Source organism: Acomys minous, assembly GCF_964271855.1.
Source record: "Acomys minous genome assembly, chromosome: 2".
NCBI classification, from domain to species: Eukaryota; Metazoa; Chordata; class Mammalia; order Rodentia; family Muridae; genus Acomys; species Acomys minous.
The window spans coordinates 36,906,214-36,929,095 of NC_140484.1; the positions used below are offsets into that span (position 1 = coordinate 36,906,214).

Sequence of the window (22,882 nt, forward strand, 5' to 3'; positions counted from 1 at the left end):
CTCTAGTTTGTGGTGAACTAAATCCACTAAGCAGTGCCACCTGAGAATAGAAAAGGACTCTCTCTTCCTTAACAACTGGTGGAGGTTGTTACCCATATATCATGGGTATGCATGCATGCCTGGATTCTAATCCTACGATTGCAATTTACCAGCTAGGTAAATGTGGGCAATTTAATCCCTGAGTCCTTGCTTCCTAATCTGGGAGGCACAACAGTGTCTATCTGACGGGCACACAGTGTGGTCCCACAAGTGAGAGTGGACAGAGTGGGCAGCACTGTTTCAACAACAGAAGCAAATGTTTGTTTGTGTTTAGTTGTTAGTCTGTGTTGTCTACACACATGTGTCAAAGTGGTTTACTCTCTAAACCATATAACCACCCGCGAGGCTGACTAGCCTATGCTCCCACTCCTGAACGGATGAAATTGTGTTCAAGCTCATACAGCAAGTAGGTGAAGGGGCAGGATTCTGCCTCCAAAGCACATTCCCTTTACCCCTCCTCTGAAACAGCCAGCAAGGATTCAGAAGCAACACTAACTGTGGTTAAAATACCATTTCTCATCTCAGGAGTTCAGAGATCAAAATTACGACACGACTTTCAGGGAAGGCAGTCTCTGCTGAGATTGCAGGGCAGGCCTGGGCAGAGCAGATGCCTACGTAGATCTTTTTAACAGTGATCTGGGAGCTGAAACAAAAATTGGCTTTTCATCTAGTAAGTGAAAGCTCCTATCTTGCACCAGATCCCTGGGAAGGGGTTTTTTGTAAAGAAGTGCCGTGCATAGGGAAGATGAACATGTCCCGTGGTGGTCCCAGTGAGGAGACTCATGCAAAGTCTCTTTGTCACCTGAACCAAACCAATTTTCAGCTTCTCCTCTTACAGCTCCTTCTGGACCATCACTCCTGTAGCCAGTGGCAACGAGGGAGGCGGAGGGACTTCAGAACTATCCTCACAGAGTTGCCATTTGCTGCAGCTCTCCCAAGCTATGAGGCCCTATTTTGTCCCTTTAATAGCACAGGCTATTTTTAGCCTTTGGGCACAAGCCAGTGGCAGTCATGTCACTTGGGTGGGGGCTGTCGGAGGTGGTTCCACGCACAGCTGTCTTGTTCCCTCTGCAGAACAAAGCATCCGTGTTCTATAATTGTACTGGGGAAGCTAATAAAAGCTTTCCATACAAACTTCAAAATTCAATTAGCCCTGGGTTTGTGACTTTGACCCCAAAGACAGATACAGGTTTATCTTTCTGACCAGAAGAATGCTTCCAGCTCAGCAAAGCTGGCTGCTCACAGCTCGGGGCCTCCCATTTCATTCTCGTGTGTTAAGACTGCCGTTGTATCGTATCGTTGTGTTTGTAAAGGGATGCTTGCCTGGAGAACCGAGGGTGTCTGGCTCTGAATTTTATTGACTGTTCTGCAGCACCCTTCACAGAAGCACTTTACATATAGTCGGATCCTAGAGCTGCGCTGTTTGTATACAAAGAGGAAACTTGTATGCTATTGTAGTCGCAACACTTAGATGGCCAGACCTGGGCAAAAGGCGGGGCAACCCTTGTCTGCTCTCAAGCATTATCGAACCCCGGCAATATAGAAGGATGACTGGATCGGGGAATCCTCCCCAGGGAGGAAGGCTGCATAGTGTTTTCTTACTGTTAGCTCCATGTCCTCTTCCTCTTTTTCCTTTGTGGGCTTCTCTGGTTCCTCTGGCTCCCTCTCTTGGAGATGGATTTCTTGGGCCTGAGTCATGTAGGGCATGTCGTCTTTGTTCTTGAACTCCAAGCTGAGAATTGAAGGAGGAAGTAGAATTCCCAGAATTACCTAAAGTAATAATAATGATAATAATAATAATCACATTTAAAGGATTAAGATCAGGGTGTGCTTAGAATCAGAGGGTCTGGGATGGGGCGTATGAGTGTGTGTGTGTGTGTGTGTGTGTGTGTGTGTGTGTGTGTGTGTGTGTGTATGTGTGTGCACACATGCTCACAGGCTTGGGATGTGGATATTTGGAAATCTTAACACATAAGAAGGGGTTTTTTTTTTTTTTTGGCCTTTCTAGGAAATAGTTATTTTGCTCAAATACGTCTTAGCCTATGAATGCCTACTTTCCATGGGAAAACTGAGGAAAGAGAGCTTATCCAAGGTGGAAAAATATGAGGGTTTCATTTAGTCACTAGACAGCTCTTGGCTTATGTACTGGCATTTGCTTGTGAATGCATCAAACAGAGTTGATACATTAGCTGATGATCTCTGTAAGAAGGTGTTTTCTAAATTGGCTTTGAAGGCACATGTAGAGAATCATTCAATCCATTCTAGAACATTCTGCTGGCCTTAGCTAATGTACAACAGAAACACCCCTCCCCCCAGAGATTTCTGCATTTATCAAGACTAGCTGGTCTGCTGGCACAGCAGCCCCAGGAAGGCCAGTATTGTATTGCTCCCATGTGTAAATGCTGTATATGAATCTTAGTTTTGGGATGCTCATTGCAGAGGCCTTTCTCATGGCAGAGCTTTCTCCACCATTATCGGAGAACAGTGTCTGCTCCATCTTCTCTCAATTCTAAAATGATCCCAAATGCACAAGACTCCTGATGATGAGCCTCCTTGAAAACACTGCATCAAGGGGAGGAACTTAGACAGATCCTGAAGAGCCAGTGAATATGATGCTCCTACAGGGATATACAGGTCCTAAGGTACCCATGGGAACTTAAGTCCAATCAGGAAAAAAAAAAAGGGCCAGAAATGATTCTGAATTACAGGTGTTTTGGGATGCTCAAATGGCATGCTGGCAATCTTCATAGGGTATAGTGCCCTGCCCTTGGAGCTGAGAACTGGCCTGGCTCTCCACCTGAGGCCAGGCTTGGCAGCTACTAGCAGCATGACTCTGGAATATAGTATATGACCCACTTCATAGAAACATTTTTATGACTTCGGGCCAAGGGCCCATAAGAAAGGTGGAGTAGGACAGACAGTGCCGGTCCAGTAAAAATGCAGTCAAAGAGGGTAGGATGCAGAACTGTGGGATAAGGATGTCTAGAGAGCTTATGCACATAGTAACCAACATGGTCATGACATCATACTACGTATTGGCAACTTCTTTCTTTCTTTCTTTCTTTCTTTCTTTCTTTCTTTCTTTCTTTCTGGGGGGGGGTTCAAGTCAGGGTTTCTCTGTGTAGCCCTGGCTGTCCTGGATTCACTTTGTACACCAGGCTGGCCTTGAACTCACAGCGATCTGCCTGCCTCTGCCTCCTGAGTGCTGGGATTAAAGCCGTGCACCACCATGCCCGGCCTGGCAATTTCTTAAGAGAGTATATTTTAGCTAATTTTATCATGAGAAAAAAAAGGGTAACTGTGAGATGATGAATATGACAGTTTTCTTGATTCCGGTAATTATTTCACTGTATATGTTAAAGCATCATATTGTGATCTTAAATACATATACTTAAAAACTGGCATCATAAAAATGAGACAAAACAAACACCCTTCCATTTTCTCTTGATAGTTTGTATCTATTTTCTCCCTGTCAATCCAATAATGTTTTCCTCAAAAATAATTAAAAATAAAAAGTATTAGCAGAAGCAGAAATTGGGCTGAGTGTGTAGCTCAAAGGTAGAGACCTTGCCTGGCATGTGTGAGGCCCCGAGATCCTGCTCTAAAACTACAAACAAACAAGGCAAAAGCTACAACCCATCTTCCTGTTCCTAAGAACAAATCCCTCCCACGGTCTCTTCAATGCCCAAGGAAACGACTACAAACAATCGGTGACATGTGTTCTCCTTAACAAGTTTATACAGCTATAGCTATGCACACACCATTTTAAAATGGGCTTAGGTTGTGCAAACTGGTCTGTGACTTGCATTTCATTTGAGAATAGATCATGGACTAGGGATGATGGCCAGTCATGTGTGAGGTTCTGGGTTTGATTTCCCAACCTTTTTTTAAAGAAGTGAGTAATGTCTTGATAAACAAATCTATCTCAAGAAATCCATCCCAGTTAAAATTTCTCAAGGACATACTATCGGAGTGCATGCATCTATGATATGACACAATACAAGGAGAGCCTGGGTGGGACCAGGAGGGTATTCAGCGTTACAGGGCACTGGAGGGTGGCTTAGGTGAGACTCGTGTGGTAGCATGGATAAGTCAGAGCATACAGTGCCCCTTATGGGACCTGTGTGTACTCTACATTTTGGGATCTGAGAGATGATTCTGTTTAGGTAGGCCTTGAGATCTGCCCCCAAGACTTTCCATCCATGGCATGTGCAGATAGAGGCAAAATAATCAAAGATTAGAGTGTACATAGCTTGCCTTCTTAAATGTGACAGACCTCAAGTTCAGATCCTTGACTCTAAATGAAAAATCATATCTCTAAGGAGATTCTAAGGAATAGCGGTGGGTTAGTACCACCTTCCAACATAAGACAACCCCTAGACCCACCACAAATTTGTCTTGGAAAGCTACACCCAACCCCTGGACTCTATGGCAACAGACTCCTTCCCAAGGTATGCTGACCTTGAGGCCTGAGTTCTTGCGCATGCGGAGCCGTCCCATCCACATGTCGGTAAGCAACATCTGGCTGCACGTGTGCGCAATGAAGTCACGGTGCTTGGCAGCCACTGCCAGCTGCAGGCATGTGGCATTGCTCCAGTTCTTCAACTCATATGTCAGCAGTTTCATGGCCAGCTGCTCATCCTGTTTATAGGATTGGTCCAAGAGCTCCACAGCCAGCTGGCCAAAGTCCCTGAAAGACAATATACAATAGACACCCTCAGGCCAACTTGGAGACTACCATGAACAAAGATGGGCCCCCACTATTCAATGATAGAAGGTAGCTTGCTGTGCGGAGTAGCCGTTTCATGTAAGGTCTAGTCCGCTCATAAACCCACCCAGCCAACCTCTGTGAAGTATTCTCTGTGTGCCAGATGCCAGGTCTAGTACTGATGATGTGAATCGAAGGTTGACTCCTGCAGTCAAGGCCTCTACTTCAGGACATGTGAGGGTAGAAGCAGGATAATCAGCCAGTGATTAGAGTCTAGTGAGTCTTCTTAAATGTGACAGAGCTCAAGTTCAAACCCTGTTCTTGCCAACCATGTATGATCTGGGCTAATATCTCTGAGATGATTTCCCGAGTGGAGGCAATGCATGGTGACATGACCTGTTGCTTGGGGCACACAAGAGGATGAATGACGTCTGTGTAATCTCTCTATACTTCTATGCAGCATTGTGTACAATAAAGGCAAATTACTCATGCCCACCCCTCTGTGTGCTCTAGTGGGGTGACTCTGTTAGCCCCATAAAGTCCTATGGAGGTCCAGACTTCGGACATTGGGGATCCACCTTGTCTTCTTCCCCCCCGCCCCCATCATGTGCTGGCTGGCCAACCTGGAGTTGTGGTTCAGCTCCTGGGAAACGTCATCAACCATGTCGTTCTCAGAGGCCTCGTGAGCCATGGCTTTGCAGAGCTTGCAGGCCACCAGAGCTTTGGCCATGGCCTCTTCTCCATGTTGCCAGAAGAACAGGGCCATCTTCTGCCTCTTCATGAGGACGGCCCACACCATCAGCTCATGGAAGGGGAACGGGAAGTGGTTGATCTCAGGGTCATCCAAGTCAATGTCCACTTCCTCTTCGCGCTTCTTGGTTGTCTTCCTTCCTCTCCGCAGGGGAATATCATCCTGCAATTTTAGAGAAACAAATACAGGCTGAGTTGAAAGTGAAGCAGATTAACTCGCTACATACTTTATGTATACCTTCCATTGGCTCAGCTCTAGAGTCACACTGAAAGGAACCAGACCAGCTCTTATCCTAAAGAGACTCACAAGCTCCTTCAGGACTAATTTAGAAATAAGACTTAGTAAATGTATACTCAGCTATCAACATGTCAGTTTATGCTTTACTTAAATACAAAACAGAAGAAAACCAAAAAAACGTTTTCTAAGCTGGGCATAGTGGTGAATGCCTAAAATCCCAGCAACACCTTGGAGTCAGAAACAGGAGGATGGTGGGTTCGAGGCCAGCATGGGCTACATAATGAGAGTCTGTCTCAAAAATTCCAAAAATATTTTCAAAGACCATTTTCTTTCTTTCTGTTTACTTTTGTCCATTTCTTCTTCCACAGGTGTGGCTGTCTATACCCCATGATGGACAGCATTGCTATGTTTATTTATTTATTTATTTTTTGAAAATGCAAGGATGTTCTATGTTTATGTTTTCACATAACAACAATAAACAATGAACCAAAGATGGGAACACAACCGCTCAAGCTCCTGCACCCCTATGAGATGCATCTGTGATATTCTTTGGGTCTGTTGCCATTGCAACGATCTATAATTGATTTTGCTTGTGGAGTTTATACACTCAGTTTTCAAGTCAGTAATTACAATAGGATTTATTTATTTTTGTTTTTTTTCCCCAATGCTAACATAAATTCAGTGTGATATTTTAAAAGCTACTGTGAGCTGCCATCATGGCACTTGGAAGGTCTTTATATCCATATTTTAGAATCATGCACTAAGCCTTACTATTAAATGAACTCATATATCTTTTAAATATGTGAGAAAGAGAATAATCGACACTAATAATTTGAGCAAACACTAACCTCCATTCCCAGCAGTTTCAAGGCTTTGGGCTGTTTAAAAAAATGTTGTGAACAAAGTTAGAGCTTTCTTGCATTGAGGTAAGAAACGAATTCTATTATATTCCAAGTAAATAATATAAGAACTCTACTGTACCATATAGCATTAATTTTATGTCACTGAGTAAACACAACAAAAGGAACATGTTTTTTAAAATCCTAGGATAATTGGGGATGTTATGATTTTGGTGACCCAGGGAGAATTGGAAAACTGAAGAGATACAACTGAAGGCTTTTAATGACTTCTGTGGACCAAGGGCTTCTCTCCCCTTCCAATGACCATCCTGCTTGATTGGCACTTCCAGGATATCCAGCACTTGAATGAATATTATGGTCTGAATGTTTTCCTACCCATCTAATCAGATGATGAAATTATAACTGACAAGGTGTTGGCCTTGGGGTGGGTATTTGGAGGGAGAGTGTTAGGTCATTAAGGAAGACACACCCTGAAAGAAATTTATGTCCTTATCAAAAGACGAATGGGAGCTTGTTTGCTCTTTCTCATGTGAAGACACGGCTGGAAAGTGCCATCTATGAAGCAGAACACAGGCCCTGTACACATATTGAGTCTGTTGGTAGCTTGTGCTTGAACTTAGAGCCGTGAGAGATACATTTATGTTGTTTATATGCCTCTTAGCCTACGGTATTTTGTTATAAACAGTCTGAGCAGAGAAGACAGATGAAATGTGAAACAATCAACAGATCAAACCAGCTACTTCGCAAACCTCTGGGAAACCTCTATTATCTGGAGACTCAGAGTATAGTTCAAAATGTTTAGGTGTTTCCTCCAGCTGCCTTTTGGTACTTCACGGCAGAGCAAGATCGCGCAGGCCAGAGGAGGCTCTAATGCTCTATGGCATGGAGAACATCACCGCACAGGTAGCAACTTCCCTGACCACGCTGGTAATGTGTAAAACGGGCACAACCGAAGGCCGACTAGGAATTACAGAGCTTGCTTTGTACTTAAGAAGAGGAGAGCAAAAATCATGGCCCCTGGGCCAGGACCTGTGCTTCTAAATCAACACAGCCCTGGGTGTCATGGTGGGAGCTACCAAGGTGATAAGAATTGTGAGCTGATTGTTTTGGCAAAATTGGTTCGGTTATGTAAATTGGAATAGCTTGAAGCTGATCTCCCTCTTTTTCTCTTTTGGCTTCTAAATTGAGCGCACGTCTAAATTTTTTTTTTTTGTCTTCATTCAACCTTTTTGTCTCCTCTCCTAGTTTTCTAATAGCCCCATGAAACGCTTTCATTAGTGGAAAAGGAAAGACAAAAACAAAACTACATAAACTAAAGGGAAAAAAACCATAAAAATCAAACATTAAAAAAATCATACACACTTTTTGAGAAAAAGGAAAGAAATATTATGCTGACTACTAGCAGAGGTAGCAGCTCTTGGGATGTCATCTCGGGGTCCAGAGGGTCCCTCTGCCCCATTCAGGGAGTGAAGCTCAAGCTATGTTTACAGAAATAACAACACCCCCTTTGAGATTACATCCTGCTTATGAAAGCACCAGAGGCCCAAAGCTGTGGAGGCCTCAGTTTGACAGGAGCAAAGGCGATGGGACAGCTTGGCTGCTGACGTTAGATCCCATGGCTAGGTACGAAACGAACCAAACAACACAACAAGAAACCCCAAATAGGTTCACTTAAGAAAAGATGTAATCATTGGCTAAATTGACCCATGAGGACGTCTCCCAGACATGCCCTATTACAGTCCTGTGGGATACAAGAGGAAGCTGTCCCTGCCTGGCCCACTTTTGCCAAAGTCTGACTCAATGATGCCCGAGGAAAAGCACAGATTTTTGCTGGAATTGAATTGTAGGCATAAAAAAAGAAAAGAAAAGAAAAAAAAGCAAGCAAGCAAACAAGCAAACACAAACACCCATAATCAAACCCCCAAGACCCCCAAAATGGAAGATAATTTTTATTTAAAGGAAAGACTAGCAGAGAGACCGTGGTTATTTAGACAGCAACACTAGACAGATGTTTTAAGGATGACCAAAGAGGGGCTGTCACCTCAAGGAAAACAACAGATAGAATATATTTGGCCAGTATTTGAAATTCAATAGTAAAATTTCGATAGTTTGGATAGAAAAGGAGGGAGGTGCACTTTCTGTTTTTCAGCTCGTTTTCCCCTTGGAGGCAAGAGGCCATACCTCAAATCTCTCCTTCCTAGTCTTCCCCAAACAGCCTAAGAACATACTAGAAGCTCACCCTTTTGGGGCCAAAAAGATTGTGGTAGAGGGTCCGGAAGCGCTTGCGCGTGTAGTTGCAGCGGTAGGCTCCGCCCATCAGGTACTCGATCACCAGGCCAATGTCTATGAGGCTGATTCTGTAGTCTGGGGGCAGGTTTCCCTGTTAGAAAGGAAGGGAACAACAGACAAACCCAAAAAGACGGCGTGGTTTACTAGGTGTTCATTGGTAAGTGTTCTGTAACTATTTTAGAGTAAAAATTATATTGAAAAAGGAACATGAATGTATTATTATGCTGGTTAATTAATTCACCTTAAAATAGATCCAACCGAAACCTGGATACTCTCGCTTGGAAAGAAGACATAAGTTAAATAAGAAGATGCGGTAATCGCCGGCAATAACAGAAAATCAAATTATCTATTCAAGTCTTCAGCTGGGGAGAAAAAAACACCAGTGTAGCAGAGAGAAACACAGGCTAGACAAGGCAAGGGTTATCATTCCTGGCTGCAAGATGCAGGGTCCCCTGACGCTCCTGAGCCCTCTCTGTCTGTGACCCTGGCCTGCCTCCTGCAGCCCTTTGTTTTCTCCCCACTCACAAAAGGAAGACTCCTCTCAGAAGATGAGTGTCACAACCAGGGCGGGGACCACTTAGATATCAGGTCTAATTAAACCTAAGATCCATGATTAGCTGGTCCCATACACAGGCTCTACGCCTTCCCCCAATAAAGAACTAGGGAGCAGGCACTGAATTTCATAGTGTCAGAATGAGGTTGTATTTGTGTCCCTTGTGCTTAAGGTGTATGTGTGTGTGCGTGTGTGTGCGCGTGCGTGCGTGTGTGTGTGTGTGTGTGTGTGTGTGTGTGTGTGTGTGTGTGTGTGTAAAACAGGAGAAATTTTAACATTGGAATAAAAACTTTTGCAAATTTAAGGCGATTTGGTCACCTTTTGGTTTCAAAACAGCTTTGTATTGTTGGGAGGAGGGCATAGTGCTAGGATGGAACCTGGAACTTTGTGCATACTAGACAGCATTTTAATCAATCAATCAATCAATCAACTAATTGGTTTTTTTTTTTTGACACAGGGTTTCTCTGTGTAAGCTTGGCTATCCTGGAACTAGCTATGTAGACTAGATTGGCCTCAGACAAGATCCACCTGCCTCTGCTGCCTCATTGCTGGGATTAAAGGCATAGGCCACCACTGCCCAGCTAGATAAGCATTTTAACATTGAGCTGTCTGTCTGTCTGTCTATCTATCTATCTATCTATCTATCTATCTACCTATTTTTTGAGTGCCAGACACAAGGACTTGTTGTTACAGATGGCTCGAGAGAGGACTCTCTGAACCCAAGGAAACTCTTTGCTCTGTTAAGTCAAGGAAGAAGAAATGTACAGTGAACTCAAAAGGCATATATGACTAGCAGCTCTTGCTGTCTGGTTAATTCCAGATGCAGGACAGCATCCTCTGGACTGCATCCTGCCTTCTTCAGTGTGTTGGGACTCTGTGTGTATCATTACCCCCTTGGCTTGAATTCTGATGCAAGCCTGAGTTTGTGGAGCCTCTTCTCTCCTAGCTAAGGCTCAGGTGGCAATGACAGTCTACCCAGGGGCCTCTAGAATGCAGTATAGGAACCCCTGATGGCAGGAAATTCATTTAATTGGTTAAAAGAGGTTTCAAGTAGCCTGTCATTAAAACTATAGTTTTAGATTTTTTCCGTGAATATTTTTTATCTTTATATTTCCCATGTCTTTTATAATATGTGGGGTGTGGTTGGTTCTTGGAATTTTTATGCATGAAATATGTATCAGCCAAACAATTAATGTGTTTGGCATCTAGCCTGGGGTTGGGCTCTTTGTGTCATGTGCTCAGTAACGGATTTAAGTAGCTGCACTCTCTTCAGCTCGTGACCTGAACTGCATGGGCCATTGTATCTAGAATTCAGTGGCAGTTCTTGGCATGGAGGCATGGAAGGACAGCCATGTAAGCACTGGTGTGCGCCTAAGATGTCACTGTTGCTCCTTACATCTCCCTGCTGTTCATCTCTGACCACTGGCTTCTGCTAGGGCCCCAAGTCCATGTTGGGATCTAAAGGGAGCCAGTTCTTGACACTGGCCCGTCATGCCTCAGTCTGAAGTTCATTTCATTAACTTTATTGTCCTTCAAAAAAGTGTCTTTGTGCTCTGCTCTCCTTTCTTACAAATGTGCTCTATAATGCTTATGTCCAGTATTGTGAGAAACTCAGGTGTGAGCATCAATTTGAATTCTACAAATGACACCCAGGATCATGTTAAGGCCAATACTGAATGGTATTACTCATGAATTTGAGGAGTCATTCAAATTTAGGAACTGTCAGAAAAGTGGTAATAGTAAAACTCAAAGAAATATAAATTCATTTTATATGTTATAAACTGCAGATAAGGCATTTTAAACAGGCACTTTACTTCATAAAGAGCAGTTATTGATTTATACTACCAAGGAAGGTGGTAAACTTTTGTATGCCAGAAGGCATTACCTGATATTAAGTTTGAAACAGAAGGAATTTTTTTTAAATTAATTAATTATTTTTTTTTCCGTGCTTTAGATTTTATGGGGCAAAGGACATGGCTTGTATTCTTTTTGACAGCAAGGGAACAATGCCTACATCTCAGAAGCCAGTGACAATTCCTCATCTCACCTGTGTTAACTCCTTGTCTTGCAGAGTTAACACAGAGAGATCAAAGTGGGTGGAAGGACCAGTGGAGAAGGTGTCAGATGTTCTTGTTTGTAGTATCATGAAGAAGGGACATTTATGTCAACAAGTTTGAGGTCTTCCTGCAAGGCTGAAAAAGGTATCTGTGTCTATATCTCCATGTTTCTTGCTGGAAGAATGGAAACATTTTAGGAAAGAAAAAATAGACTTCTTCTTTTTTTTTTACAGTTTTATTTATTTATTTATTTATTTGAGTGTTTTATCTGTATGTACACTTGCATGCCAGAAGAGGGTATCAAGTCACATTATAGATGGTTGTAAGCCACCATGTGGTTGCTGGGGATTGAACTCAGGACCTTTGGAGGAGCAGACAATGCTCTTAAACCACTGAGCCATCTCTCCAGCCCCAAAAATAGACTTTTTAAATAAAACTTGATGTAATTCAGGTCTATTGAGGTGACTGTGTGCTAGATAGACTTTAAATGGAGTGGCCTGCACACATCAATGATGAAGCATCTGTATTGCTTATCCTAGGACAAAATTGTTGGACAGAAGGGAAACTTGCAGGTATTCATGTCAAGAAAGGACAAAGACACGAGTCTCCAGAGCAAACAGCACTGGACCAGGCTCTGTTAGCTCAACCCCATATGACCTGCATCCTTTTCTGTATCTCACTTTGTGCTCTAAAATCAGATGACATGGACCATTGCTCATCAGCTCTCGTCTGTCTCTATACATCCAACTGTTAATCAGCACCCATCAGCTGCTTTTATTTTCCATTGCTACTCATTGGGCAGAGACCCCTGTGCAGAGCACTCAGGGTTGGTGCCCCCTGGGGTTTGGTGTGTGGGACTGTGGGGGTGGCTAAGGAACTGCTAGGGATGGACTTGTCTTCTCACCTCACCTGCTCTGAAGGGGACAGAGAGAGTGAGTGGTACCTTGCATGCCCAACATGTAGAGACAGCTGCTTTCTGGAGGAGCCTTCCTTTGCTTTAGATCTTCCCAAAATGGATTAAAAAAAATGATACCAGAGCCATTCTTATTCTGTCTGCTGATCCTAGTCCTGTCCCCACCCTGTGGGTCATGACTTTGTTAGTGGGCTGCACCTCAAGAACACTTTCCCATTTCATGCCTCAACAATACAGGGTAGGTCTCAGGATTCAAGTGATTTACTAGAGAGGGTTGGGAGGTAGGTTTCCAACTTGAAAATGTTCTCTTCATGCTATGAACCATTACTCGAAGGTAAGATTTAAGTCATGCCATGCTTAAAAATGTCCTAGAGAGCAGTTAAAACTCACAGGTTGCATCTGCTCTCCAGATGAACTGTCTTTAGGTGTCAACTCATGGTATGGCTGTCAGATTTCAACTGCTTAGGAACATTGGTTTTTTTTTTTTTTTCTCCTTTGAAACTTATAACAAGTCTTGGAAACAAGACTTGGGGAACAGGCTTGATGGGGGATACAATCACTAGGTAGGGCTCAGTCTGGGGAGACTCAGGGGAAGAAAGGGGGTTACATGGTTTGGTAGACTAGCAAAGTAAAAAAACCAGGCAACTGATTATGTTAAATATAAGGATGCTCCTAAAATTTGCATGAATTTAGCATATGGGCTTATGAAAATCTTAGTTCCTTATCCAAAGGAGAAACCCTTCCTCTCTCCTTCCCTTCCTCTCTCCCTCCCTCCTTCCCAACCCCCTCCCTCCCTTCATCCCTCCTTCCCTCCCTCCCTCCCTTTCTTCCCCCTTCTCTATTTCTGCCTCTCTCTTGTATTCAGCAAAACTAGGTCTTAGTTCCTATGTCAATGAACCTTAAATCATTTTCATCACACCACTGCCTTTGTAGTACTCAAATCACCCTCCTTTAGTGGTGAAGGTTAGCACAAATAATCTAAAGTATTAGTACATTTAATTGAAGAAAGAGAAACTAGTATTTAAAACATCCGGAGCCACAGATTGAGCAGACAGCTACTAAAACAGCAGGTTATATTTTACAGAAGTGCAGACAGATTTGAGCCACTACTTTAATAGGAAAGCATGAGTATAGTCAATGGATTTATGCCTGAAATGGCTTCATAGAATTGTCTTGGTTTATATCAGTTCAAACTTCTGGTAAATGACAAACAGCACTTCTTTACCACTTTGCTTCTAGATTGGTCTCTAGATATAACAATTTTTTGAGACTACCTCACTCATTCTGTTGGTTCGAAAGAGCAGATGGAGTTGGGGATAATCTGATTGGCTTATGATGGTCTGATAATTATGCAATGTATCCTTGGGTTTGTAGGCATCATTTGCACTTAGAGAGACATCTCATTAAATAGTATGCTTAAGGTCCAGAACTGTGTGTCTAATACATGAACATGTCTTTGTGTGTGTGTGTGTGTGTGTGTGTGTGTGTGTGTGTGTGTGTGTGTGTGTATTAGATATTAGATTATGACTACTGGCTGAAACTTTCACAGAATACTACATATATACATATGTAATATATTAATATACACATATATGTAAGAAAGGAGGCACTTATTACTTATCGTTATATTCTTTAATTTTAAAAATTAATCATCCTAAAATATTCTTAGCATTTTTAACCTAGATTTTTTAATCCCTGGAGTAACTACTTGGCCTAAATTAGAAAAAGTCATAGTCATAGGGGACCATAGAAGAAATTTGTACCCGGATGTTAATTTCTATCCCTTTCACTTCTTTGAGAAACACAAAACAAAGAGCCTGCTCGTCGGCTCATTTTATTCACGAGCACAGATTGTTGACATGTTTGTTTCCTTCGAAAGTGAGAAGGCTATTCCTTCCGTCCCTTCAAAGGCAGACATCCCCCTTTATCAGCTTCTGGTTTCTACTTTTTCCAGGAGAAGAAACTAAACATAGGCTTTGTCTTTGCCGTCACCTGAATAAGCTGAGTTTTAAAGTCATTCCCTCTGGTTCCCAAATCAGCAATGAAATGGATACACACATGTGACAATCCTCTCGCTCTATCATTCCAGCCACTGTTAAAGGTCTGCTCCCAGCAAACAGCCCTTTCTCCCACGCTCTTACCATCCTCTCCTCTCTTACTAATCTACATTGTTTTCAAGGTACATCAACATCTAAGAAGCTTTAAAAAGGAAAAAATGCTGTGCATGTCTTCAAATAAGACTTGCGATATGAGCAAATCCAAGAGGCAGCTCAAAGAGGCTCAGGTAAAGAACAGCTGTCTGGCAAAGTGGAATTCTATGGAGAAGAGACACTAATACGAGTGAGCAGTCTTGATCACGTCTACTCAACGGATGGTAACTCCGAAAACTCCCTTGAGAATCAGGCAAGACCTTACTGCTGGGAGACGGGGCAGAGAATGTAGGTGAGGGACTTGTTCCGAGGCTTGGGCTGCCTGATGGCTGGGACTCCGGAACCAAAGCACAGATACATGATCAGAAAGTCCCACATCCTTGCTGGATACAGACTGGTCTGAGATGAGGTGATGGTCTCCTCTATTTATTATAATTTTAGAAATGCTCAGCATAATTCACTGGGTGTGAGAGTCAGAAGCGTATTAAAGAATATGTTGAGTATGTGGGACACCAATCATCTGAGATTTAGTTTCCAGAGAAACGTAAGCTAAGATAAATTCAGCAAAGGGGGGGGGGGTGGTGGATGTGTGGAGGAAACGGGCTGGCTGAAGGCACAGACGCTAGTGTGCCTCAGCATGTGGCTGACGGGAGGAAAGCTGGGATTTCAGGAAAGTGGGGAGTCAAAGTCAAGGCTGCACTGGGTCTGCAGCCTTTGTTTTCAAGAGCTACAGACTTTCCTCACAAAGTGGGCCTCTCTTTCAATATGGTGGTGTGGAGATGGAAGAAAGGGTTGTAGCAGAAATCCAGTGTTTTTAGGGGGGTGTTTTAGGGGGGATACTGGTATTGGTTTTGTGAATCCTTGATTCACTCTTAACAAAGGTCCAGGACGTTAAAATAGTCCAATTCTAAGAAGCTCCCAGAGACTCTGACATTTTGAAGAAAATATCAAAAGTTGCGTACAGTTCACCAAGGGTCAGTTCTGGTTGAGACTTCCTATGGGATGACCCACTTGGCTAGCACTTTTGATTCTTGATCGAGGGTTAATCCAGTCCAGAACTTTCCCTGAGGCCCGATTTATGGAGAGGGGACTTATTTCTTGACAAGGCCAGTAATAAATAACCTGGGTCCAGGACTGAGGTTTCCAATCCTGGGAACCTGCTCCCCAACCCCCACCCTCACCCCCACCCCTGGGGGCTGTGGTGATCAGCCAAGGTTGCCTCATCTGTGCTGTGCTTGAAACATCCTGTGTTCCCTTTGGGTAATGTTCCTTGATTAACTTCTTGCTGACCTTGTTCCATTATGTGATAGTTTTAGACTCTTTCTCATCCCCACCTCCCTGGACACTGTATACAAGATTCTATACTTGATAAGCTTGCTTGGCATCTGGTCTATCTTGGGCAAGACTTCCTGATCCTGATCCTAACTTTCCTAACTTCCTTATTTTCTGATCCTGTCGTCCTCCCTATCAGAAACCTGACCCTGAAAAATGACCTGCTTGGTCAAAGCCATTTCTCTAAGTATGTCTCTGGGTGCTGGTGTAGTACTGCAGCATTCCTGTGAGGGGGGAGGTCTACACCTTCTGTTTTGTTCTTTGGAGTTCTGAAGCCGGGCTACCTTGAGAAGAGACTGTTTGAGGCAAAGGAGCAAGCTTTTGCTAAGGTTAAACACAACTTTCCCATATTCAATTTTAAATGAAAACCTTATGCAACAATAATAAGGAAATTGTAATTCTACTTCAGACAGTCTTTGTGAAGAGTAAATGAATTCAGGCATATGGAAAGCTTATGTATTTCTCTCTCTCTCTCTCTCTCTCTCTCTCTCTCTGTTTTTGTTTTTGAGACAGGATTTCTCTGTGTAGCCTTGGCTATCCTAGACTCTCTTTGTGCCCCAGGCTGGTCTCAAACTCACAGAGATCTGTCTGCCTCTGCCTCCCTGAATGCTGGGATTAAAAGGATGCACTACCGCGCCCTGCTAATGCTGTGTATCTCATCACTAGTGAGCCCCAGTCATTGCTGCTTTTCCTTGAGAAAGGACCTGTGGCAACGTTAGCATGTTACAAATTACTGAATACAGTTATTACTTTCTTACCCTTCACCCTCCTCCATAAACTGTGAATGATTCACTTATACCCACAAGATATATATTCCTGGGCATAAATTATATTTTTGTTAGGAGAATGGAGTGTGTATAGATTCACCTTTTCTCAGCTATTCCAACTATACTTTATATGGTGGTTGACAGGATGTTGTCAGGTGCTAGCAGGAAGGTAGTTATTGTGATCGGTACCGTGGATTTAATTCCCCAGACAGTAAGGGAAATTTGGAGAGATATAGGTAATGGCATAAATCCACGTTGGCATGGGAGAAAAGCCTAGAATCTGCTACAGAAAAGCATCACATTCAATGAAAGCATCTAAAACCATGGCAACCGGAGAAAGGAAGGACCACAGCGGCATTGTCAGCAGAGGTGTCCAGAGCTACCAAGCAGATGCACATACACTGCTCTGCGAGGAAGGGAGCTGGCAGGGACATGGAGACGGGGCAGCTCATGCACACCAGATACGCTCTATCACAGGAAGCACTCAGGACAGGCCCTCCGACCTGAGGTCTAGAGGATTCTTACCTTTTTGACATCCCTGACCAAGTGGTACAATGTATTTGAGGGCCCATGTCTCTGAAAATGATAAAGAACAATCAAACAGTTTTGCTAGTCAGGGGCTCCGGGTGGCAAGGCAGGAGGGAGCTGGAAGGAAGGGTTCTGGCTGGTGCAGGGCGGTTCTTTGTGCTGGGCCTTGTTCTAGTTGCTCAGTTGTATATGTTACTTTGAAACCAAGACTGACTGAATTTTGGGTCACATGTTCTCCAGAAAAGTGTATTTAAGTTCTAGGTTCAAACTTTGTAAGGCCGATTGTCAATTTTAATAGATATGTGGACCAAATGGTGTGGAAAGAAGTAATGTTACAGCAGGAGAAAGCAGAGGTGGTTTGTAATGGAAACTTCTTAATTTTCTTTAGTGCCATTTTCCAAGTTGTCATTGAAAATGTGTCTCAGAAAAGCATTGGCTGAGTGTCTCTGCAAAAGGCCAGAAAATAAGTCGTGAACACGTGGATTATTCAGTGTTTATTTAATATTTAATCTGTTTAGCTGTTAGTATTATAAGAAAGCAGCTATAGACTATACACAAACAAGTGATCTTGGCTATATCTCAATAAAACTTTATTCATGGTCACAGAAAATTGAATGCCATGTACTTGTTTTGGGGGAGATGGTTTTACTGTGTAATCCCCAGCTGGCCTCAAAAATCACAGGCCCCCCGCCTCAGCTTTCTGAATTCTGGGATCACATGCAGCTGCTGCTATATCTGACTAGATTTTTATAAATTTTAATGTCATAGGATATCATATTCCTGTGGTTGTTTCAGCCAGTAAATATGAAAGAGAGTTATCCTTTGCTCCTAGGCTCTACAGAAATCATAGGCTAGTTTTTTATTTTGGTGCTAATTCTCTGACACGTGACTTAAGGAAAAGTCATAAGCTAGTTGGGAGAAAAAGAAGTTAGGAAAGGGCATGCATCTATTGAGGCTAAGAATAAAATAAACGATTTGTTATTTTGTAGTCTTTCAGGTGCAAGGATGCTAAATAAAGTCCAGAATACCCAAAGAAATTTGACTTTCAGACGAGCAAGGATACCTAATGCAGTCCTGGGAATATATAGTCAGTCCTCCATATTCACGATATCTGTGTCTGTGGACACCACCAACTGGATTGAAAATATTTGGGGGAACACATTGTGTTGAATAGATACATGTATTTTTCTTATCATCATTCCTTAGGAGGTACAGGCTATTAACTATTTATATGGTGTCTGCCTTGTGTAGGGCTTTGTACATGAGAGTGCTTCATTATTTAGTTTCCAGGGAGAGCCTACTTACAACAGGACGATGTACGGAGGGTCTATGAAAATCCCATGTTATTTAGACAAGGAATATGAACATCTGAAAGTTTCTTCTTCTTCTGGGGTAACTCCTTGAATGAATTCTAAAATGATATGAGGGACAGCCACACCTACGCTAACGATCGCTGCTGATCTGAAACCCAAAGTTTGCCGGTGTACTGCAGCTTTTGGCCAAGTCTGGCAACGTGATTGAACGATCTAAAACAGTGACAATGTTCTGTGGCTGAGGTTCCTGGCCCCAAGCCTGGCTGTGTATATAGCTACCATGGAGCTGACTGTGACTTGACTTTTTCCTCTCTAAAATGTGGGTCACACTACCACTTCATCTGATAGGCCTATTTGAGAATTAAGCAATGCAATACTTCCTAGTAAAGCTATTTAGAAAGTGCTTAGCATCCAATAGGTGCTAGATATCATCATTATTGCTGTTGGCATTTACTCTCTCATAATTCTTCTCAACACAGCACGTTAGGTGACCACCTGTTGATGAGAGTGGCAAAACCTGGTGGCTTAAGGTCCAGGAAAAGGCTTCTTTCTTTCTTTCCTTCTGTTCTCGGCTTTGGAATGAATGCTTCCTCCCCCATGACTCCCTGATACCTAAGTCATGATGCCCAGGTGTATGGAACCCTTCCTGTAAGCCTCAGCGTGCTGAGGCAAGATGAGACAGCAGGGAAAATGGAAACCAGGATCCACCCTGCCAGCTGCTGTCCTTCTGCAGTGGGGTTGAGATAAAGCGCACTGGTATGGTCTACCGCCTGTCTCTTGCTGGGGACAGTCAGTGGCTCTATCCTATTGCACTCAGGGTGCTGGGACAGACGCTGTGGCCAGTGAGTGGAAAGGCAACCTCTAAGAAGAGGCTTGAGCTTGGCGCTGGGCTCGTTGGTCTTGCTGTTGTTCTGGTATTTTGGGCCATCAGTAACTACTTAGCCTCTGTCTATGCTTTACACTTTCAAGCCTCTACAAACATTCATGCTGAGCCTCATGTCAGCATAGCAGTGTGGAGAAGTGGGGTTGTTAGGTGATCTGGTTACCAAGGTACCGTCTTTGTAAGTGGAGCTGAGGTCTAGACAGAAGAGGGCTCACATGTTTGTACCTCCAACCTTTCTGCCCTAAGATGACAGTGCTTGTCCCTTTCAGTGGCCACATTCTGGAAAGAGAACGTGGCTCTCATGAGATTAGGAGCCATTGGCACCTTGTTCTTGGATTTCCAGCCTCCCGGACTGTGAGAAAGAAATACATGTTCTTCATAAATTACCCAGCCTCAGGTATTCTGTTGTAGCTGCAGAAATAGACTAAGACCGCCTCAGTTTTTCTCATCTGTGAAACGGTAAAAACACAACATCAGTTCTTTAAGCTTAGTTGGCTTTTTTATTGAGTGCTGCTGCAAAACCTTTTTTTTTTTTTTAATGACTCCTGGGTATTTTACACTATCACTATACAAAAGTGAACTTCATAGCTCTGAGGAGGACACAGTGATACAGGATATGTAATCAGCTTCATTTGATGGTTGGTGCTAACCGGACCATTCTCTGCAATATTTCCCACCCCGTCCTCCCCAGGTTTACAGAGTGGAGTATGTGTGTTCTGATTGACAGTCGCTTCTGGTTTTGTGTTTTAAAAACCTGAGAACAGTGCCCTCTGGTGGTCATGACAACTTTTTGCCTAAGATGGTGACAACTGAGCAGTTAAAACAAGTGAAGTCTTGGCGACTTGGTGTCTGTTTGTCTATCCAGGTGTAAGGGAGTGTGTGTAAGGAATGGTGCATGCATTACAGGAGAGACAGGAAGAGAGTCACAGGCATGGGGGCAAGGCAGGAGGAGGTAAACGAACAGAAGAGAAACAGACATTGAAAGGCATCGTAGCTTGGCCCTACCGTATTGTACAGTTCCTCCAGTCTGGAGATGGTGAGAAAACGGTGCATGCTTACTCCGTTCTCTATGAGTAATTTCACAAAATCTACTCGGTCCAGGACTAGGGCGTCCAGCATGGCTTGCTCCAGGGACCCTACCTGTAATTCAAGACATTCAGTTAGTCGGCGAACATCATAGAAGCACAGTTCCTCCGTGCTCACCCAGAGGGCTTTAAACAGATTGGTGACATCTGCAAATCTCCAGACATATCAGAGAGACCTAGCATCCCTGCCCCCCCAGATGCCACTCCTGGTCCTGTAGGCACATGTCGTGGAAAACAGAAGTCAAGGACTCCAGGTCCAGAAAGCTCTTTTCTCTACTAAATCTCTCTCTCGTTCTGGAGCCTTGGGACTCTAGATTTTCCTCCTGACGGGCTCTCTGGCTAGTTTTCTTCAATGCTTGTAGAGGTAATGCTGGCATTTCTCTGCCTTCATTTTTTTCTTTCTTAAGCACCGAATGAAAGCCCTAGCTGACTTGAGGATAGAAACCCAGGTAAACAGAGCTGAGGGCCAAATAGGCCTGACCAGATGTGTAGGTGTGTAGAAATGGACACCCCCCCACCCCCCACCCCCGAGGCAAACTGGTGTCACATAATCCAAGAACAACATATATTCTGGACGGAGCACTGGCTGGGATTTGTATTCTTTCACATTTGTCATTTTTTTTCAACGTCCAGATTCCTTGACAAATATGCCCCCAACTGCCACTTTCTGAAGACGGGTGCTCAGCGGTGGCCCCAGGGCTCCCGGGGATAGAAGGTTCAGAGTCTTGCTTCCAAGCTGTTGCGGGGCTGCCACCCGTGGATGCGTGTGCACATCACCCAATGGCCCATTTCCCAACTTCTTATTTTTGCCAGCCAAGTGATGGGTGGCGGAGGGGGCGGGGCGGGGAGAAAGCACGGACAGTTATATAAAGCTTTGGTTCACTTGTGCCCAGGATAGGGCCGACCTGTGCTCAGCCACCAGGACCAGATGGTACACGCACACAGAGGCCTGGCTCAGTCGCAAATCAGCAGGAACGTGCCACCATTTGGTGGCAGCAGCTTCCTCCTTCTGCTCGCCTAAAAGACAACCAGAAACATACGAATCCTCTCCTTCCTTTATTTTTAACTTTGTCTTCTCTGTGTCTTTAAAGAGAGAATAAAAAGAAAGGATTTGCGTTCAAAAACTGTTAAGAGCCAAGGAACGTTTGGTGGTGCGCTTAGTTATATCTTCCACTAGGTGGCAGCATGTCACTAAACACGAGAAGGGGGCCTGGGCCGCTTGCTGTGCTATGCAAAGGGAGACTCCACCCTCCCCCCCAATTTTCTGAAACACTTTCAAAGATTCCTTAAAAATCCTTGCCAAGCACGTGGGCTTTTCAAGGGTAACGATGTATATATACTCTACCGGCCACTGTTGCCCATAAATAAAGATCTGGCTGCGAGCGATGTCAACTCTGTTCCAGGCTAAAGCTAAGCTCAGTTGGTCTGGGGCGGATGCATTGGCTCCTGTATAATGTGGGAGAAAAAAAGAGGGCAAGAGAAACAGTTGTTAGTTATGCCCCGAAGACTCTGTCTTCCTCAAGAGTAAACTAAGGAGCCGTGTGACTCCCTTCCACTCTTGACATTTTGGGGGAGGAATCTTCTTTGCCATGGTGTTTTCCTGTGCACTGTGGATTTATTTTATTATTTCATTTATCTATCTGAGACAGGTTCTCAATATGTAGCCCAACCTGGCCTTAAACTCATGGGAACTTATAGCTTGGTTTCCTCAGTGCTGGGATGACAGATGTCACCATGTCTGGCTTTTTCTTTTTTTTTTTAATTTAATTTTTTTTTTTAATTTTAGTACCCAAGTAGCCACATGTGACTAGAAGCACAGATGGCATTTCTGTCTTTACAGAAGGTTCTGCTGTGACAGGCAGTCTAGATGGAGCATGCTGTCCACGCACACGAGTGACCTTCGGCAGCTGCTTGTGTAGCTGAGAACAGGTGCAGCCTGTCCCGTGGGGATACTGTGCACCCCCTGTTGTGCATCTTGTGGCTGGGTGAGCCAGGACCTCTACAAGCCACTGTTCTGCCATCTGGGAAATGGGAGCAGTAAGAATTACCCCATTTTTTATCCATCCAAGATGTGTGACACTGAAATGGATCACATAAATGAATTCACCTGCCAGCAGTTTTTGTTTTTGTTTTTCACACTTCATTGACACCATTGGTGTATGGAGGAAGAGACCCCATTGCACACTAGTCATTTTTTACTCTACTGACTGTCCTACTGGCAGGAGAGAAAAGAAAAGAGAATTCTCTCTTGGTTCAGAGAATTTGAAAATTGAACATGCATTTGACAAGCTAGTAGGAATTTCCACACGTTGTGATAAAGAATGTCCCACATGATCCTAGACATTGGCGCTTGCTCTGTGCACTGGGGCAGGTGAAGCTACTCAAGTCCAGATTGGCTCCTAACAGAAGAATTTATT

The 22,882-nt window shown here is 43.7% G+C and overlaps 1 protein-coding gene across 19 annotated transcripts in view; it reads right to left on the reverse strand.

Moving 5' to 3' along the window:
• The window catches only part of TRPM3 (transient receptor potential cation channel subfamily M member 3), an 809,383-nt gene that overhangs the window by 76,060 nt on the left and 710,441 nt on the right, over nt 1-22,882 (reverse strand). For 8 of the 19 annotated variants that reach the window (XM_084750069.1, XM_084750064.1, XM_084750052.1 and 5 more), the window contains 9 exons: nt 21,811-21,911; nt 20,386-20,520; nt 17,182-17,232; nt 9,126-9,161; nt 8,835-8,975; nt 6,584-6,613; nt 5,371-5,660; nt 4,501-4,729; nt 1,642-1,809 (listed from right to left, as the gene is read on the reverse strand). In XM_084750069.1, coding sequence (XP_084606195.1) covers nt 1,642-1,809; nt 4,501-4,729; nt 5,371-5,660; nt 6,584-6,613; nt 8,835-8,975; nt 9,126-9,161; nt 17,182-17,232; nt 20,386-20,520; nt 21,811-21,911 — 1,181 coding nt within the window. The remainder of the gene's footprint in view (nt 1-1,641; nt 1,810-4,500; nt 4,730-5,370; nt 5,661-6,583; nt 6,614-8,834; nt 8,976-9,125; nt 9,162-17,181; nt 17,233-20,385; nt 20,521-21,810; nt 21,912-22,882) is intronic. The other 11 variants (XM_084750055.1, XM_084750068.1, XM_084750065.1 and 8 more) reach the window with 4 other exon arrangements.